We start from the raw sequence: 21228 nt of genomic DNA, 5'->3' as shown, positions 1-21228 counted from the left end.
CACCACCCAGGGATCCCTCATTCAATTGATTTTTAATTTCTGCCTGGTTGGATCTAAATTCTGCAGTCATAAAGTCTCTGGAGTCCTTTATGCTTTTTTCTAGAGCCACCAGTAGCTGTATAATAGTGCTTCTGAATTGGCTTTCTGACATTGAATTGTAATCCAGATTTTGTAACTCTGTGGGAGAGAGGACTGTTTTTCTGATTCTTTCTTTTGAGGTGAGGTTTTCCTTCTAGTCATTTTGCTCAGTGCAGAGTGGCCAAAAACAAGTTGTACTGGGAAAAGGAGAAAAAGAGAGGAGAGAAAGAAGGAAAGAAAAGAGAAAAAGAAATAAAGGAAGAAAAAGAGAAAGAAAAAGAAAGAAAGGGGAAAAAAGGTGGAGGAAGCAAACAGAAATCAAAAGGAAAAAAAAAAAAAGAACACGGGGGAGTATCTTCTGTTCCTGTATACTTTAAGTCCCTTGACTTCCCCTGGAACTTGTCCGTCTAGTTGGTCTTCTGGGGGAGGGGCCTGTTGTGCTGATTTTCAGGTGTTAGCACTTGGGGGAGCTGCTCTGCCCCCTGCCTGGTGCAGGGCTCAGTGGGGGTTGTTTACCCCGTGAGGCCCCAGGAGGAACAACCGCAGTGACCGGGCCAGCTCTGGAGCCCTGGATTCAGTTCCCGCAGGAACTACAGAGCTCTCGGTCTGCAGGGCCTGGAGGCTCCGGGGGCGGGGCCGCTGATCTGCTCAGCTCGGGGCAGGAGCGTCCTTGCTGTCCTGGGCCCTCCTGGCCTCTGCCTATCCCGGGGGGAGGCCGGATCCTGAGCTGTGTCCCGGCGCCCTGTGCTCCGGGGCCTGCCTGCACTGTTGGATTCGCACTCCCTGGTGCAGCGCCCTCCGAGGAGCCGCCGCCCGAGTCCTCCGAGCTGCTCCGGGTCCAGCCTTGCGCGCAGCAGCTCTTTAGGGAGCTCGGTGCACTCTCCCAGGGTGCAGGTGCCTATTAGTGTCCCAGGGAGCCTGAGGGCATCCCCGCCCTCCTGAGGTTCTGCTCTAACTCCCTGCGAGGCCTTTCCGCCCGGGAAGGTTGGTGCAGTTCCTGCTTCTCCGGGACGGGGCTCTCCTGTCCTGGGGACACTCGCCCCGGCCTCAGCCCGGCTCCTCCCCCTCTTCCTACCTTGACAGAAGCGCGAACTCTTCTCACTGTAGCATTCCAGCTGTTCTCTCTTTAAATCTCAGGCCGAATTCGTAGATTTTCAGGATGATTGGAAGGTTATCTAGGTAATTTGGTGGGGACAGGGGATTTGGGGACCCTACTCTTCCGCCATCTTGCCCCTCCAATAAATGATTTTTAAAAATTAGTTTACATTATTTACTTAAATCAAAATCTATCCATTCTATCTTTAAAAAAATTGAATCCCATTTTAGCTTAAGTCAGTTACTTAGTAGAAATTTATAATCTTCACAATATGAGATTTTTAAAATCATGAAAAGGAAAAAGATTAGTTTCCAGAATGGTAAGCTAAGTTTAACCACCTGTTTGCTACTCAAGTAAGGTTCATTAAAGTCTATTGTGTATTTTAAATAAAGAAAAATAAAACTAACCCTATACATATCATATACCACAAGCCATAATTTACTAATATTTTGTGCAATAAAAACCTGTGGTTAAGACTAAGTGTACTTACATAAAGTAAAAAAATAAAGTGGAAAATTTAAGAAATGGAAAACCTGTTTTTCCTACCCGCATTGCTCACATTAGAGGGTTGTTTTTTTGAGACAGAGAGGGAGAGTGAGAGAGAGAGAGAGAATGTGCATGCACACAGGGGAGAGGCAGATGGAGAGGGAAAAGCAGACTTCCCACTGAGCAGAGAGCCCTATGTGGGATCAATCCCAGGATGCAGGGATCATGACTGAGCTGAAGGCAGACACTTAACGGACTGAGTCACCCAGGTGCCCTCATATTCAAGTTTATATCCTTTATGGGGATAGAGATCGACATGCAACAGCAGACTAATTAAATGTCAAAAATTTAAAAATGCACAGGAAAATACTCTCTTTCAGAAGAGCATTAGCAATCACTACTGGAGTATTATTACATAGACCTAAAATTTCAAGTGCTGCCCCACCAGCTTTGAAGACTCACAGGGCCCCAAAGGCCTAATGTCTCATCACATGTACTCCCATCTAGCAGAAAAGACTCTTCACCCAGCTAGTTCCACCATCAGCTTTATCAGCTACTCTCAGTCCTCAAGCTGTCAGTACACTGCCAGCCCTGAGAATGATTCAAACTAATCACATCCTCCCATGAGGGCAGTCCTTTTGTTACTTCATCCCCTTGTTATTACAAAGCCTGCCTGCCATGGCCACAGGGACTGGTTCACTCTATTCCCAAGTGCAACCTCTCCACAGTTGTGAATATATTACTAATAAACTGTTGTTAATATCATCTGGGCAATGTCTGGTAGGAGACATCTCATACTATTTAAGACAGATCACTCCTTCACCAATGAATTGGTGATCAAAAAACAATCATATCTAAACTTTCTCTTCACACTAATATCATAGCTACAAATGTTCTAATTTTTATTTTCAGGAATTCCCTGAGACCTGAAAATTATTTCATGAACCTTCAGGGCAAAAAGAAAGAGAAAGGCCAGTAGGCAGGGCTGGTGCAGACCATAGCAGGTCCTGATCCACTGTGGCGCTATAGCTAGTAAATATAGCAGAACATTCCTGACCACCACAGCCGCCTGACCACTAGTTTCCTGATTTTATTTTTAATAAGTAAAAATGCAGTAAATTCATCTGTTTATGACACAGTACACAAGAGATGAGTTGTTTCACATCACAGATTACACTTTCAACTCCTTGGAATTTTCGTTTCTTTGGCTAACAGGAGAGACTAGACATGAGAGGCCAGCCATGCTTAGGCAACTGAAATTAGATAAGGGAGCAATGCTGACACCATCCTCGCAGGGATGAGCACAAGGGGACTGTTGGTCATGAACTATTTTCTGGAACTGTTAGGTGGAAACAAAGGGGCACCACTCCTGGAGGCTCGTGCCATGGTGGGCCTCCGTCATCCCCACCACGTAAGACAGCAGCACTTGCAGGTAGTAGCCTTTGGAGTCTTGGTGGAAGCAGTCCTACAGGGGCTTGCCATACTTTCTCTTGAACTTGGGCCTAATTTTCACTATGTCCACTTCACTGTAAGAGACCATGACTCTAATCAGGACTTTATGGGGGCACCTGGTTGGCTCAGTCAGTCACTAGAGCATGACTCTTGATCTCAGGATAGTAAGTTTGAGCTCCATGTTGGGTGCAGAGATTACTTAAAAACTTTTTTTTAGATTTAATCAGGACTTTATCATGAGTCCCTTTGCCCTTCGTGGAGTCTTACAATTGGTCAGCAAAATACAGGGGCTAGTTCTGAATGTACTGGACCAGGTTCAGGAAGCATTTTCCAGGTCTTTGACCTCCTTCTTGATGCTCTCCAGCATGTCAATAAGAATTCAGGAAAGGGTTATTCAAAGTCTCATTTATGTGCTCTTACCAAGTAAACACATTAGAAGAGTTCGCTAGGGACATGTATTTTCAGATTTTCCTAGCTTGCTTTCTTTTGATAGAATGAATTAATTTGTAAAAGAACAAGTGAAAATGACAGTAAATCTTGACTTCTGAGAACTTTTAGAATAGTTTTCATATAACATCTTCAGACTCTAAGGTCCTTGAATGTAAAGCATTAAGCCTCATTTGTCTCGGGGTCCCCCAATGCTTGGAACAGTTCTTAAACATTTTGTTAAAATCTGTGCTCTGGGGCACCTGGGTGGCTCAGCGGTTGAGCACCTGCCTTAGGCTCAGGGCGTTATCCCGTGGTCCCAGATTCTCCCACATCGGGCTCCCTGCATGGAGACTGTTGCTCCCTCTACCTGTGTCTCTCATGAATAAATAAATAAAATCTTTTTAAAAATAAATAAAGTCTGTGCTCTGGACAAATATATTAACTGAATGAACAATGCAGAAATATGACTCAGATGCTGGTACAACAGTGTGGTTAATGGTTAGACGATCTTGCCTAAAAGATCTTGCCTAATGGATCAGTATCAAACTAGACAAATGAGGAGTTCAAACTGTGAAACAATAAGTAAAAGAATCATTTTGGTTTTGAAAATGACATATTTGCATGGAATAAGAGGGAAAATCTTTATTTCAGAAGGGAGTGTAAGCTAATATAGCTTGTTCTAGAGAGTAAACAATATTCCAGTGAAATTAAAAATGTTTAATACTGGGCAGCCTGGGTGGCTCAGTGGTTTAGCGCCGCCTTCGGCCCAGGGCGTGATCCTGGAGACCCGGGATCGAGTCCCACATCAGGCTCCCTGTATGGAGCCTGCTTCTCTCTCTGCCTCTCCCTTAGTGTGTGTGTGTGTGTGTGTGTGTGTGTGTGTGTCTCATGAATAAATAAATAAAATCTTTTTTTAAAAAGTTTAATACTTTATATCCCAACAATTTGACTCCTGAGTTTGTATTTCAGAGATACTCTTCACAGACCCTTAAGGAGATGAAAATGAGAACATTTATCATAATTTTGTTTGTAGTTAAGGACAGGAAACAACATAGGGGCACTACCTCCAACTGAGCAAGAAGGGCCTCTGCTCTGGACCCTGCCCTTTAGAAGTCTTCATGTATCACAAAGAAAAAGTACATTTCTTGAAATATATATATGCACCTTGGTCACTGGCTTGGTACTTAGGGCTAGAATGGCCTGACCTGTAACCGTACATATTTTCTGTTGTAATTCCAGTCTCTTTTCATTGCTGCAGTTGGTCAAAATAACAGTAGTGACCTCATCCATGCATTTGGTCTTGATGGCTATTTCAGTGTTCAAAGCATCACACTCAGCATCAAAATTGGTGCACGTTTTGACCAACCTGTACACACTGAGAGGTGTGCAGTGATTACCCTCTAAGTAGATTTTGCAGAGAATTTCACGAACAGACATTTTGAAAGAAGCCGAGCCAGATGCCGAGAGTTGCAAGCATCCCCAGTTGTGTTGCATGATTTTAAAAGATCAGTGCAGTTCTAGCAATGAAGGTCTAGAAGCAATTTCACAGAACAGAGGTCTCTTCATCATAAAAGAGACAATATCTCCCTTGGTTTCTCAATTTTATGTAGAGGTTTGGGAGTTGTTGCTTAAGGCTCAACCTAGACTCTCTTTCTTTAAATCTCCAAACAATTCTGTAAACCACTTAAAATCTGTGCCAGATAATGTTGCCCCTCATCTTCAAATTCACCCATTTTGCCTGCTCTGTGAAAATGAATTTGTGCCCTTAAAATACTAATTTCTTTGCCAGCTGGCAAGATACTAAGCTTTATCAAGAGGGCACTGGAAAGACAGTGCAAAGGAAAAAGATTTTACTTCCAGTGTATTCACTTGGCTTCGGCAGGCAAGGCTTCTCTGGGACCCATTCCTGCAACAAGGATGGCTTCAATAGCACCAGGCTCCTGCTGTGCATGCAGCTTCCCCAACAGGAGTCTAAGCTGTTTTGTAGCAGGGTACTTCTGGTGAGACCTCTGCCTATGAACAGCTTTCTCTGGTACCCTAGAGGGCAAACATTCAGCAAATTCCACTAGTGTCATACCACACCTACTCACCTTGACCCTGCCCCTGCCAACTTTGACCTTGCCCTATCCAACAACTCTTCAACGAGGGGAGAAGCCCTTCTAACTCAGCCCTAGAAGTAGTGACTGGATTTCGTATCAGCTATTCCTCTATTCTTCAGAGTTATCTTTATTTCTTGCTGATAAAGCCTCTTACAGTCAATGGATTTTTACATTAATTTTTCCCTGTTAAGTTACCGTGTGGTTTCTATTTCCTGATTGGACCCAGACAGACACATCCCAACAATTCTTTAAACTATTTAATACCCTAAATAAGGTATGTAGAGTGAAATCTGTTCTCTGCAACTCAGACTTTAAAATTAAAGAATTTTGTGGGAAAAAATTATACAATATATTCAGAGATTAGATAAATCTATGACATCAGTTTTTAAATCAGTGATAGTAATTATGCACAGCCAGGGTTAAGAATGGCTTCTGATGATTGAATTCCTAGATCAAGATATTAAATACTTTAATTGTAATATTAACTCCACCTCAGAGTACTATCATTCCTGTTATGCTTAATCACTATTTAAAAATTTAGTCCAGGGATCCCTGGGTGGCGCAGCGGTTTGGCGCCGGCCTTTGGCCCAGGGCGCGATCCTGGAGACCCGGGATCGAATCCCACGTCGGGCTCCCTGCATGGAGCCTGCTTCTCCCTCTGCCTATGTCTCTGCCTCTCTCTCTCTCTGTGTGACTGTCATGAATAAATAAATAAAATCTTTAAAAAAAAATAAAAATAAATAAATAAAAATTTAGTCTGCAAGGAGATACCACTTCACACCCACTAGAATGGCTATAATTTAAAAAATACAGACAATAATAAGTGTTAGCAAGGATGTGAGAAACTAGAACTCTTACACATTGCTGATGGGAATATAAAATGGTACAGCTGCCTTGAAAACAATCTAGCAGTTCCTCAAAAGGTTAAACATAAAGTGACCATGTGATTCAGCTATCCCATTTCTAAGTATATACCCAAAGAAATGAAAACTTATATCCACACAAAAATTTGTACACAAATGTTTGTAACAGCATTATTCATAACCAAAAACTGGAAATAACCCAAATGTCTACCAACAGAAGAATGGATAAATAAAATGTGGTATAGCCATATAATGGAATATTATTCAGTGATAAAAAAAAATAGAGTACTGATATGTGCTAGAAGTTTTCAATCATGAAAAACCACATCATTATATGATTCCATTTATAGGAAACATCCAGATTCTACAGAGACAGAGAGCAGATTAATGGTTATCTAGGACTAGAAGAGAATGGATGGGGAAGGGGAGACACACTAAAAGAATGTGGGGTTTCTTTTTAGAGCTATAAAAATGTTCTAAAATTCACTGTGGTTATCCTTGTTATGTGGGAAACAAAGGCAGAAGGAAATGTAGATGAAATTAAATGTCATGTAGCCCATTGCCAAATACTTGAGATAGGCTGATTGTAACATTCCTCCAGGATTCTGTGAGTCTACTTTAGCATATGAAAGTCCTTTCAGAATTTCCCTTATCTTTATTTCCCCTAATCCCAAAGTATATAAGCAGTTCCCCAGCGCAGCAGGTAGAAGCAGGTAGAAGCGTCAACAGCTCTTTCTGCCTAGGATCCCCGTGCTTTAATAAAACCACCATTTTGCATGAAGAATTCTTTCTTGGCCATCATCTCCAGACCCCACCAACACCAACATTCCAAAAACTACATCAGTTGCACAACTCTGAATTTACTAAAGGGCACTGAATTGCAATATTGTAAAATGAAAATTGTACAGTATGTGAGTTATATATCAATAAAGCTGTTAAAAAAAAAAAAAAAAACTAGTTTACACCAGAACTTTCTAATTCAATCCATCCTTAAATTAGGGTCAGGGGCTTACACCCTCTGTAGTTCAGCACCTGATTCCCATGATAGAATATAATATTCTTTTACACAAAAGTGAAACTACTGACCGACCTGGGTCTTTTTATTTATTTATTTATTTATTTATTTATTTATTTATTTATTTATTTATTCAGAGAGAGAGAGAGAGAGAGAGAGAGAGAGGCAGAGACACAGGCAGAGGGAGAAGCAGGCTCCATGCAGGGAGCCCGAAGTGGGACTTGATCCCGGGTCTCCAGGATCACACCCTGGGCTGCAGGCGACGCTAAACCACCGTGCCACCAGGGCTGCCCCCAACCTGGGTCTTTAGGAAATTTATTCTAAGTTATTTATCAAACAGAGGCTTAAAAATAATAATAATAACCCTGCTGTGCTGTACATAAAAATCCACAGTACACATTTCCCTAAGTGAGGAAAGGTACTTATATTTGACCTTTATATATTTAAAGATTACCTGAACTAGAATTAAACGTGGGAATTTGACCTTAGCAGGAAATCATGCAAGCAATATCAACCTGGTCAACCTAGCCCACACATAAAGAAAACCAAGTAATTTCTAGCTCAAGAAAAGTAAAAATGTTGGGTTTTCTGGATTTTTTTGGATTCTCCTGATCTTTTCCTCTCAACCAGTGCTACATCTAGAGCCCAGGTAATCAAAACTAAAACTCAGCTCTCACTGGTGTAAGCCTAAAATAAAGCTCATCAGCCAACTCAGTAAGCATGCATACACACACAAGGCATTAAACTTCATAATGTAAGCGGTCCTAATTTTCATTCCCCACATGAGGCATGAAAGAAATTCACAAACACCCTAAAATTAAGATTGCAAATTCTAAATATATAAATACTTCAAATATACACGGTTTTTAGTTTATTTCAAAGCTGCTTAAAAAAAAAAAAAGAAAAATGCAAAGAAACATACACTATTCATACCCTAAAGTCCAACCTGAATCTTTTAAATACAATCTGAGGAAGCAATTCCCTTCTGACTTGCTTTGTTTAAACAACTTGGTCCTGTTCCCATTCAACCAAAACTTTTCACTATTGTACTTTAATCTGTTCACAATTGGGCCTCCCTACAAGGTATCATTAGGCAAAAAGCTTCTACTGTTTAAAAACTTCGGGGAAACATTGCTCTAGTCAACAACGATTACCTCTGCTGTTAAAAATTAGACGTCTTGTTGGAGTGAATGTGGACAACTAAGGAAAGACTACAATTAAAGAAGAACTGAGTAGTTGGTTCTACTGTGGGGAATTGGGATACAAGTACATTGAAGAGGCATCATCTTTGGTCAGCTTTCTCTAATTGTTTCAAGATCTGAAAAGAAGAAATCACTTCTTAAGAACATAAAGAAGCTACTATTGCCCCCCACCAGTCATGTCAATGTGATGGAAAATTTAAGTTTTGATTACTGAATAAGAAACATCCCAAATAATATGACCATACCCTTAGCAACCCTGAAGGAAAAGTGAGAAACTTTAAGAAAAAGAGGTATATAATACCTGCTGTCTAAGACAGAGGAATAACATTCCCAGCAAAAAGTGTATAAAGATGATTTTCATTTAAATTAAGAGGAAAAATATATATGTTGGACACAGTCTGCATATACTAATCTATACATCCATAAACATTAACCTACTCTAAATTACTATTATTAAGGTATGCATTTTCATCCAGTTACCTTATTCAAATAACATTCAATGATTATAGATGAATGAAAACAACACGGGGTTACAGCAAACACAGACCCTTATGCACTCAAAAATCCACATAAAACTTTTTAACTCCCCCAAAATTGAACTATAAATAGCCTACTATTGACCAGAAATCTTACCAATAATGTAAACAGCCAACATACACTCTGTTATATGTATTATATACCATATTCTTACAATAAAGTTACACATATTTTGTGTTATTTTTATTAAATACTGTATTCTTATAACACAGAAGCTAAAGAAAAAAACATTAAAATCATAAGGAACAGAAAATACACTTATAGAACTGTACTGTATTTATCAAAACAAAATATGCAGATAAGTGGACCCACACCTTTCAAACCCATGTTGTTCAGGGGTCAACTGTACTTTATGTCTAGCCCAATCTGCAAACAGGCAAATTTATTCCACCTACATTATTGTGATTAATTTTATCAAAAAAACTGTGGGTAAGACTAAACCTAAAGATTATTATACCTGTTACCTTCCTTTAGCAGGCATCCTCATTAAAAACACAAGTTTGAATAGTTCACACGCTACTGCACAAAGATGTTTCTCCACTTACACAAGGTCCAATTTGTTTTGCTATGTGATGCTTTATTTATACTTCAAATAATAAGGTTTTACTGTTGGGGGAACAGAATCGCACCACACTTCGATCTAACTAAATAATAATAATTTATTTAATACAATGCTTCCCTCAACTCAGATTCCAACTATTTTTAAACTTAAACAAATGCCAAAATTCCTGTCTATATAGGTGATATTTGAAATTAAAATTCTTACCCTGAAACACATATTTTCATTGCCTCTAACTTATGACTGACCAATTAAAATGGTTTCTTTTGTGTTTTAAGTATCATAGTCAAAGTCAGCTCGAATAAAAATCAGAATATAGAAGATATGAGGGACTCAAAAAGTCATAAGGCATATAAAAAATAAACAGCAAAATAACAAAAGTTCCTCCTTATCAGTAATTACTTTAAATGTAAATGGCTTAAAACCTCCACTCAAAAGGCAGCGATTGGCAGAATGGTTTTAAAAAACATAATCAATAACATACTCTGTACAAGAGATTCATTTAGATATAAAGGCACAAATAGGCTGAAAGTAAAAAGATAGGAAAAGATATTCCTTGCAAATAGTAACCAAAAGCGATAGGGATGGCTATACTAACATCAGACAAATAGACTTTAAATTGGAAAAGATTACAAGAGACAAAGGACACCATTTATTAATAAAAGGTTCAAGAGAGCATGAAGATATAACAATTATAAACATTCACATACCTAATAACAGACCACCAAATATAGTAAGCAAATACTGACAGAATTAAAGGGAAAAATACTTCTACAATAATTGTTGGAGACTTTAATACCCAGTGTCAGTAATGGATAGAACAACCAGACATAAGTTAATAAGGAAATAGAGGATTTGAACAACACTATAAACCAATCAGAGATAACAGACAAATATAAAACATTACCTAACAGCAATATATATGTTCTTCTCAAGTGCACATGAGACATTTTCCATTTTTTAGGCCACAAATTGGGTCTCAACAGATTTTAAAAGATATTATACAAAGTATCTTCACAACAGAATGAAGTTAGAAATAAATGTGAAAAGGAAAACTGGGGGATCCGTGGGTGGCTCAGCGGTTTGGCGCCTGCCTTTGGCCCAGGGCATGATCCTGGAGTTCCAGGATTGAGTCCCGTCCCACTCCCGGCATGGAGCCTGCTTCTCCCTCCTCCTGTGTCTCTGCCTCTGCCTCTCTCTCTCTCTCATAAATAAATAAATAAATAAACAAACAAACAAATAAACAAATAAAACTGGAAAATTCACATATTTGTGGAAATTAACATACTCCTTAACAAACAATAGGTCAAAGAAAAGATCACAAGGGAAATGAGACAAATGAAAATAAAACATACCAAAATTTATGGGATGCAGAGAAAGTGGTGCTAGGAGGGAAGTTTACAGCTATAAATACATTTAGAAAATAGAGATCTTGGGATATCTGGGTGGCTCAGTGACTGAGCGTCTTCCTGTCTTCCTTCAGCTCAAGGCATGATCCCAGAGTCCCAGAAGAGAGTCCTGCACTGGGTTCCCCAAGGAGCCTGCTTCTCCCTCTACCTAGATCTCTGCCTCTGCCTCTCTCTCTCTTGTGTCTCTCATGAATAAATAAAAATAAAGTCTAAAAATAATAATAATAATAATCTCAAATCAACAACTTTACAAATTTAGGAACTAGAAAAAGGAGGACACAAAGCTAGCAGAAAGAAGAAAATAATGATTAAAGCAGAGATAAAGAATAGAAAAATAACAGAGAAAATCACAAATCAAAAAAATGGTTCTTCAACAGGCAGCCAGGGTGGCAAAGCAGTTTAGCACCGCCTTCGGCCCAGGGCCTGATCCTGGAGACCCCGGATGGAGTACACATAGGGCTCCCTGTGGGGAGCCTGCTCCTCCCTATGCCTGTGTCTCTGCCCCTCTCTCTCTCTCTCTCTGTGTCTCTCATGAATAAATAAAATCTTTTTTAAAAAAATGGCTCTTTAAAAAGATTAATGAAATTAATAAACCTTCGTAAGCTTAAGAAAAAGCAAAGATTCAAATTATTAAAATCAGGAAAGCAATGGAAGACCTTACTACTGATTTTACAGAAATACAAAGGATTTAAATGAATACTATGAACAAATGTGCACCAACAAAGTGGGTAAACTACATGAAATTGACAAATTCCTAAAAAACACAAAACATAGCAAAACTAAACAAAACAAAAAAAAAGAAACAGAAAATCTGAATAGATTCGTAACTATTAAGGAGATTGGAGAAGTAATCAAAAACTTCCCAACAAAGTCCCAGATTTCACTGTCCCACTAGTGAACTGTACAAAACATTTAAACATCAATCCTTCTCAAATTATTCCAAACAACTGAAGGGAACACTTCCTAACTAATTCTAAGGCCAGCACTGCCCTTATATCAAAACCAAAGACAAGAAAAACTACAGAACAATATCCTTTATGAACGTACTGACTCCCAAATCATCAACAAAATAGCAGCAAACCAAATTCAGCAGCATGAATGCAAATCAAGACCATAATGTGATACCTACCACCTCACACCCATTAGAATGATTCTACCCCTGCCCAAAAAAAAGACCAATTATCACAGAAAACAAGTGTTTACAAGGATGTGGAGATATTGGAACCCTCATACCCTGTTGGTGGGAATGTAAAATGGTGCAGCTGCTATAGAAACAGTAGGGTTGTGACTCAAGAACTTAAAAATAGAATTACCATATGACCCAACAATTCCACTTCTGATTATGTATCCGAAAGAACTGAAAGCAGGGTCTCAAAAAAGGATTTGTACACCCATGTACATAGCATTTTCACAATGGCCAAAAGGTAGAAGCACCCCAAGGGTCCACTGACAGATGACTATACAAATGTGGTATATACAAATAGAACATTATTCAGCCCTAAAAGAAGGAAATTCTGACACATGCTACGTGGATGAATCTTGAAGACGATGCTAAATGAAATAGCCACTCACAAAAGGGCAATACCTGATGATTCTATTCATAAAAGGTACTTAAAGCAGTCAAATTCAGAGAGAAAGTAGAACGGTGGTCGCCAAGGGCTACAGGGAAGAAGGAAATGAGCTGTTTAAACAGTACAAAGTTTCGGTTTTGCAAGAAAAAAAAAATCTAAAGATGGACGTTGTAATGGCCACACAACAATGTGAATGTACTTAATTCTGATAACCTATAACTTAAAAATGTTTAAAATGGTAATTTTTATATTATATATATAGCCATAATTTTAAAAGTTAATTTTTTAAATCAAAATACAAACCAAATACATGAATATAAATCAATATGTTAAGAATTAGGAAAAATAAGTTTCAAATGAAAACATGAATTCAAATTAATAAGATGGAATTAACAAATGAAAAGGTCATTCTCAATAGGCAAAGAAAAAAACCCAGAACCCTTGAGTTGTAGGAAGCTTCCAAGATCCCCTGGGAGTCAAATTCTCTCACTTTGTAATTAATAGAACCTCACCAAGGAGGTTTGCTGTCTTACATTATCCGTCATCACTTCTATCTACATGCAACTAGAAAGTGCCCATAACAAATTAATCTGGAGAATTCTTGTCAAATATAGTATCCTTTTCAATTCATTAAACGCATCACATGTAGGTAGTGTTCACATTTTTATTACCAGCATTCTATCTAAAATCATTCATAAACCTTATTATCTTTATTCCCCATGTACACCCTTATAATCTTCATAGTCTTAAATCATTTTCCTCCTAAGGTAGGATGTGAGGCAAAGATAGCAAGTGCTGGGTACCTCTCCTTAGGATGGTTGATCCTCAGCATGAATTCGGTGAGAAATGAATAGAGATTAAGAAGGAAAGCTAAAATGTTTATTTTAGCTTAAGAGCTGGGTATCAATTGAGCTTTTCACACTATGTCTTCACTATTTTTGTCTAATATGTAAAACCCCCAAAATTAGTCTTAAACATTTGTGTGGAAATGTACTCCCATATCTTGTTTAGATAGTGTAATTATTACAGATTACTAATACTGTAGTTCCCCTGTATTAGCACCTGACTAAAGCCCTTAAAAAGCTCAATTTTCTGTGAATAACCTTTATTGTGCTTTAAAAAAAAATGGGGGCCTTTACTGGGACCCAAAAGTCTGAAGCAAAAACAGACTAATGACTGTCACAACCATGTCCATTCCTTACCAAAGTCTGGTAGGAATCTGCTGACTTATACCAAAAGTCCCTTAAATGTGGTCCATGGGGTCCTGACACCTTTTTAGGGGGTCCACAAGGTCAAAACTATTTTCATAATAACACTAAAATATCATTAACCTTTTTAACTTTATCAGCATTTATACTAATGGTACAAAAGCAGTGATGTATAACATTTCTGGCTCTTAGAACAACTTATGGTACTGGCACCAAACATTAATCATTATATTTTTCACCATCAAGTACCAGTAGCTATTTGAAAAAAAAAAAAAAAGCCTTTTTCACTTAAGAATGTCCTTCAAATAGTAAAAATTAATTTTATTGAATCTCAGTCCCTGAGTATACATCTTTTTAAATATTCTATGTGACAAAATGGTGAGTACACAGGAAGCATTTCTGGCCACATACTAAACGACAATAATTGATGGCTGTCTCAAGGTAAAGTACTTGTGTGATTGAACTGAGGGTTTACACTAGTCTTTTTTTTCATGAAACACCATTTTTCTTGAAAGAACGACTATGGTTATTCAGACTTAGGTGTTCTGGCACAGGTTCGTTCAGAGAACAAAATCTGCTTGGCACTTCTAGGAAACAACTGACAGTCATATTTCTTGCCAATGATAAAATTTGAGCTTTCAAAAGCAAAAATCAGATTTCTGAAAAACTCATAAGTACCATCATGTCAGGAACTGGACAGCTTCCCAATAATTTGTTTCTGATAGGATAACTGGTGATATTAACAAACGTAATTTTTTAATACCATATGAAATGTGTCAACATTTGGAAGATCTGCAGTAACTGAACCAATATTTATAAATGACGGCAACATGATGTTACAAATTCAAGTTATGAATTTTATCTATTCCATAACTGGAATGGATCCAGTTATGTAGGATCCATTCAAAGTTCAGACCAATGGATTTTAATATAACACTATGAAAAAAGCCCACTGATATGATTTCAGATTCCATACTGCAAATGACTAAAAAAAACCAACACATGTTGAGCTGTGATGTAGCACCAAACAAGAAAATCCATTATCATCTGAAGAGACTATTAAAATACCCCCCACCCTTTTCCAGCCATTAGCTATGTATGGCAGGATTTCTCCCTCTATAGACTTCAAACCAAAAAACATTGCAACAGACTGAATGCAGCAGCAGACAGAAGAATCCAGATATTTCTATTAAACCAGACATTAGAGATTTACAAAAATGTAAAACAAAACTACTCTTCTCATTGCCTTATTCATTTTGAAAAATACTTATTTTTCAATAAAAATGTGAAAGAGTCCTGAAATCAAAAGCTTGAAAATAACTGATTTAAAGGAGAATTAATATCAGATCCCTGCAAACCAAGAAGTACAAAAATGTACATAAGATCATTAATTTAAGGGGATCCCTGGGTGGCGCAGCGGTTTGGCGCCTGCCTTTGGCCCAGGGCGCGATCCTGGAGACCCGGGATCGAATCCCACATCGGGCTCCCGGTGCATGGAGCCTGCTTCTCCCTCTGCCTATGCCTCTGCCTCTCTCTCTCTGTGACTATCATAAATAAATAAAAAACTTTAAAAAAATAAATAAAAAAAAAAGATCATTAATTTAAAAAAATCTTTCCTAGAAAAATTACAGGAGCTGAAAAGGAATACAATGTCAAATCAAAACCATCCTCACTCTAACACCAATAAAGAAAAAACAAAAGAATGCACAGATGAAAGTGATTTTGTCTGTCCTGAAAACATCATGCAATATCTTGATTAGATAAACTTAAACCTATTAATAGTTTGATAGATAATATTTTTGAAAGCAGCACATGACAAAGAAACATGCAATCACAAAGTCAAAAACAGGTGATTAAAATAGCAGTCACCACCACCATGAGGGAGACAATCCAAGGTTCTGTCATAAGGGACAAACAGGGATACTTCAGCACTTTGCCAGCAGCATCTCAGGGCACCCAGCTCAGGGTCTAGCTGTTCTATTTAAAACTAAATTACATGCTTCCAAGGCAGGATAGTGAGACTAAGCTCTCATTTAGCCCCAAAGGAGCGAATGGGTCACAGGGGAATTATTCTGCAGTAATAATCCTCGATCGACCTAACGTCCTTCTTCAGCTTGCTAGATCCCTTGGAAGAGTGAGGAGGAGCAGTAGTAGCAATATTTACTGAATGATTGATTACTATATGCCAGGCACTGTGGGCTAAGTACTTTATGTGTATTAACTCTTTTAATATTCAAGATCTTAAGGGTACAACCATTCTTACTCCCATTTTTGGAATTGAGAAAACTGAAGCACAAAGAAGATAAAAAAACGTGCCTCAAGCAAAGTCAGGATTCAAATCCAGCTGGGCTGGCTCTGAAGCCCAACTCCCTAGCCACTACATTATAGAACACAGGCACAGTAACCAATAATAATATATAAAATTTAAAATTCCTCATCCAAACAACTTCTGTTGTTCACATCAAAACCCATTCCCTGGGCAGCCTGGGTGGCTCAGCGGTTTAGCGCCCGCCTTCAGCCCGGGGCGTGATCCTGGAGTCCAGGGATCGAGTCCCACGTCGGGCTCCCTGCATGGAGCCTGCTTCTCCCTCTCCCTCTGCCTGTGTCTCTGCCTCTCTCTCTCTCTCTCTCTCTCTGTGTCTCTCATGAGTAAATAAATCTTTAAAAAAAAAAAACATTCCCTAAGGGAAGCTCCCAACTTCCAGAGAGGCCTCTGACAGCTTCATCCATTACTAATGATACACTGTTCAACTTCCAGGTACTGAGCGACCTCAAGCAAGAGTAGTACATTTTGGAAGGTGAATACTGTGGAGATTTATTGAAAACTCCAAAAAGTAGAACCGAATACAAATTAGGTAATTTCAAAAGTCTCAGGTCTCTTTTCCCTCTGCTGTTGAAGATAAAAACCATGATTATATAGGAGTCTAGCTAAACTGTTCCAAAGAGAAAAATAATGCCTCAAATCGATGGGCAAAGCTTTATAAAAACTGCTTCTACAAAAGCTTACGTTACATTAAACACTTAAATGTTTTGCAATGTTGACTAATAACAAGAGGAACTCTTAAGTTCCCTTTCTTTAAAAGTTCGGAGTGAGACTGCAGTTCTAAGTGTAGAAGCAATTAATTCAAGGCAGAAATTGAGGTTATTAAAAATGAACCTATAACTTCATCGTAGAACCTAAGTCAAGCGAGGTGGAGTGGGAAACGGAACAAGTCATATTACAACAAGAAAATAAGGAGTAGATAAGACATCGCTCTCTCACAGAAATTACAGGACCAATCACGACAATTATAGGAAATGCTAATAGATCTCCCAGGGTTTTGTTTGGTTTTGATTAGTATTTGGCACATGTTTTGAAATAGGTACCCTTTAAAGAGCCTTAAATAAACTGGCTTTTAGCCTATTGAATTGAAAATATTCCATTATACAACTACAAAAATAACTTCCGAGATTTCTCAGGAAAAGACAAGTTATAGGAACTCAGAGGTTACGGGACGCCTGGGTGGCTCAGCGGTTTGGCGCCTGCCTTCGGCCCAGGGCGTGATCCTGGAGACCCAGGATCGAGTCCCACACTGGGCTCCCTGCGTAGAGCCTGCTTCTCCCTCTGCCTGTGTCTCTGCCTCTTTCTCTGTGTGTGTGTGTGTGTGTCTCATGAATAAATAAATAAAATCTTAAAAAAAAAAAAAAAAAGAATTCAGAGGTTACTAAAGAAAGTGATAACTCGATTTACATAAAGATCACAACACAGGCATCATGTCCTTTCTCACTGCAAATTGTCATGCATTATAATTAAACACTGCTACAATTTTCAACACCTGAAAAAAAAGCAAAACACTCACAAAGAATTAACACTGCCCCCCCCCCAAAAAAAAAATCCCGCTAAGTGTTACAACGCATTAAGTCATCAGCAGTGCTGGACCTTCAAGCACTGAACTGAGCAAGCTATATCAAAACAAGAAATGGCCTTTAAATTATCAACATTCACATCGATTATGCTAAGGTGTATAACAACTCCATTCTACGATGGGTAAAACGCCCAGAAATTAACCGATTCAAAATTGCACTGGACAAGAGAGCCTTCGCTGGCACAAGGGAGAAACAAGAACCGTAGAGAAGAGCAAGCCTTTGCGTTGGGATTGCAGGAGTCCTTGAAATACTTGCAATTAGGAACCCGCAACTCAGAAAGGCAGGCTATACGGAAACTCTGCACTGTCATCTAGGGCCATCTGATTCAGGCTCAAATCAAACCCAAAAGGCGACAAGTTGTAAATAGAGAACACACTTCAGGCCAAACGGCCCCCTGAAATGAAGCAGACCTAGCTGGCCAGCGTCGCTGTCACACCCCAGCAGCCCCCGGCAAAGCAGGGCGCACCTGGGGGGGGCGGGTGGCCAGGACCCGGCCCGCCGCCCCTCCGCCCGGTCCGCGCTGCACCTCGGCCACCAGCGCTGCCCGCCCCACAGAAAGGGCAGGGCACAGGGGCCGCCTCTGCCGGAAAACTGCGTCGGGGACCCTCGGCCGGGGCTGAGGCGGGGGCCGCCGCGGGGCCGCGGGTGGGGGCGGGGCGGGGCGTTTTCCAGAAACCAGCCAAAGCCCCACACCATCGGGGGTCTCCCTCCAGCTCCGGTCCACTCCCTCCCCCCCAGACACGCGTTGCACAACCTGTCAGGTGCGGGGCGGGAGGGTCCCAGGACGCAGACCGCGGCGGGCCCGGGGTCGCTCCTTCCGGCCTCTCCGGTCGCCGGGACGCCGCGGCCGGGGGCGGGGGGCGGCGGGGGGCGGCGGGGGGCGGCGGGGGGCGGGAAAGCCGCAGCCGAGGGGCGGCCGGCCGGGACGCGCAGGCGGCGGCGGGGCGCTCACCGGGTCAGGACGGGGCGCTGGCAGGGACTGGGCAGAGCCGCAGCACCCGACGCGGCGACGGCAGCGCCACCGGCTGCTTTCTGGAGGCACAGCGGATTCCGCGCCGCCCACCGCCCGGTGTTTTCATACAAACCCCGGCGGCAGGCGAGGCTGAGGCGACGGCGACGGCGACGACGGCGGCGGCGGAGGAGGCGGCGGAGCAGGCGGCGGAGCAGGCGGCGGCGGCGGCGGCGGAACCTGCCCGCATCCCGGCAACGTCAACGCGGCGCCCCGCCCACCGCACGCCCGGGCCAGCCAGCCGGCGCGCGCCGGGCAGCAGGCAGGGCGGAGCGCGCGTGCGCGTGGGCCGTGTGGGCACGCGCTGGGGGGAGGGCGGGGCGCGCGCGGGCCTGCGCGGGGATGGGACTCGGGGAGCGTGCGCAGGCGTTAGGCGCTGGGGGTCGGAGGGGGCGCGGGGCGGCGGCGGGAGTCGAGGGCGGTGGGTGGCCCGCGCCGCAGGCCGCGTTCCTCCCCTGGGCGTCCGACGGAACCGAAGCGGTTCGCGGGCGGCTCCCCAGTCTCTGCGCTTCACCTTCCCGTACGGTCCCAGTTTCCCGGGACTGGGCGGGCGCGCACCCCCGCTGCCAGCAGTCCCCCCGCTCTCGGGACGCTGCCAGCCCCCCCGGAGGGGCGGCTCTTAATTCTTCCGCGTGACACCGGGGTCGCCTCAGTCCCTGGGGACCGCGGAAATTTCAGCCTTTTCCTGACCTCAAGGAGCGTCCACAAGAAGAAGCTGGAAGACCGGCAGTTAGCACAGCTGGGCTCCCAGAACACAAGGAAACTGCACCTTATGGCCAGACCTCAATAAATTAGATGCTTAGAGCTGCGGAGAAAGAAAATAGCATGCTGATTTATTTCCTGCTTTTTCGCAACGTGCCTACGTACAGTCACGAGAATGGTAATGTTTAGCCACTGAGGGCAAAGACCCTTTTTTTTAATCAGAGCCTAAGTATTGTGTCAGATTGAATACTGATAACACCCCCTTCTGTTTTGATTGCACGCAAAGACACTATAATAGATTCTTAATAAATACTCAACATTTACTTTTTTCCAAGATCATGGATCATGTTTGCTACTGTTTAAACTAGCTGCTACGGAGTGTAAAATTATTACCAGATAGAGAAATAAATTGAGAGCTGTGAGATTTTTGTTTTGTTTTCTTATCACCGTGTTTAAACGAAATTAAACAGATGTGAAGGCAATTCAAAAGGTAATCCGAGGTGCATCACACATGCTTCTTGCGGTTTGCTCTTGGCCGATGTCTTTACTAGGAAAAATAAGGGACTGCCATTTCATAAATGCCGTAATTTCCCTGGCTGTGAATACCAAAAGGTAGATTACAGTATTTTAAGTAATTTTCAAAAAAAAAGGACCACCCCAAACCACTTAATCTGAAAAGCATATCTGACAACACCTAGGTACCTAAGAATATTCAACCTGTTACAGAAATTAAATATACATAATATACATAAAACTTTATTCACGTATCTTCCTTAATGAATCAACCCGCAATAAAGATAGATATAAAATGTGAATGCATGTGTACATAGAATCTGAATTCCACTTTAGCAAAGCATTGTTAGTGTGGATTGATGGTCAGGACACAGACCTAGAAGATTAAACCAGGCAGCTAGGGAAAAAGCAGAGCCACACCCTGTCTGTCACTCTTTTCCACTATTTTATACAGAACCCTCAGCACAGCTTGTTATGATATATAAAACTAAATATAAATATTTGTGTGATGTAAATCAGAGTCTGATCATATAATAGTATTCATTTAACTCCAATTCCTCAAGTCAGTCTAACCAGTGCCTTGTAGGTATTCAAAAAATGTTTGCTTATTTTAACTCTGGACGAGTCAGACAAAGAAAGATCAACAGTGGAGCCCAGCTGTCTCTTTCTCCTCTTTTGCTGGTTTCCCTGCCTCCATCTGACTCTTGATTTTGGTTCAGGTCATGATCCCTGTGTTGTGAGGTCCAGTCCCACATCAGACTCTGCTCTGGGCGTGGTGCCTCCTTAAGATTCTCTCTCTTCCTCTCCTCTCTCCTTGATGCTCCCTCTCAAAAAAAAAAAAAAAAAAAAAAAAAAAAAAAAAAAAGTCACATACAAAATGCAACAAACATTATAACAAAATTATATAGCCATAAGGTTTAGAAAAGCCATGGATCTTCTCAGAGGTCTACAGCCATTTCTATCTAGAACCATAAATATTAGGAGCACAATCTCAGTCATGAAGTTTCTGAAACCTATATAGTCCTCTGAAGTTCTAGGATTGTTATTACTATTCAATATCATCCAACAATCATCGGTTTATTGAGTACCTCATG

General features: G+C 41.0%; 1 protein-coding gene and 1 long non-coding RNA gene across 6 annotated transcripts in view; one reads left to right on the top strand and one right to left on the bottom strand.

Moving 5' to 3' along the window:
• AGTPBP1 (ATP/GTP binding carboxypeptidase 1) overlaps nucleotides 1-19069 on the bottom strand; it is a 177282-nt gene extending 158213 nt beyond the window's left edge. The window contains 2 exon segments of the mRNA XM_072835890.1: nucleotides 18863-18918; nucleotides 18921-19069. Coding sequence (XP_072691991.1) covers nucleotides 18863-18918; nucleotides 18921-18989 — 125 coding nt within the window. The 5' untranslated portion in view covers nucleotides 18990-19069.
• A 259-nt stretch (nucleotides 19070-19328) lies between these two features.
• LOC140638475 (uncharacterized) overlaps nucleotides 19329-21228 on the top strand; it is an 83765-nt gene continuing 81865 nt past the window's right edge. For all 5 annotated transcript variants that reach the window (XR_012035508.1, XR_012035507.1, XR_012035506.1 and 2 more), the window contains exon 1: nucleotides 19329-19799. This is a non-coding gene — a long non-coding RNA (uncharacterized lncRNA). The remainder of the gene's footprint in view (nucleotides 19800-21228) is intronic.

This window comes from Canis lupus, chromosome 1 (assembly GCF_048164855.1).
Source record: "Canis lupus baileyi chromosome 1, mCanLup2.hap1, whole genome shotgun sequence".
Classification (NCBI taxonomy): Eukaryota; Metazoa; Chordata; class Mammalia; order Carnivora; family Canidae; genus Canis; species Canis lupus.
This window is presented reverse-complemented; position numbering and strand designations above follow the sequence as displayed.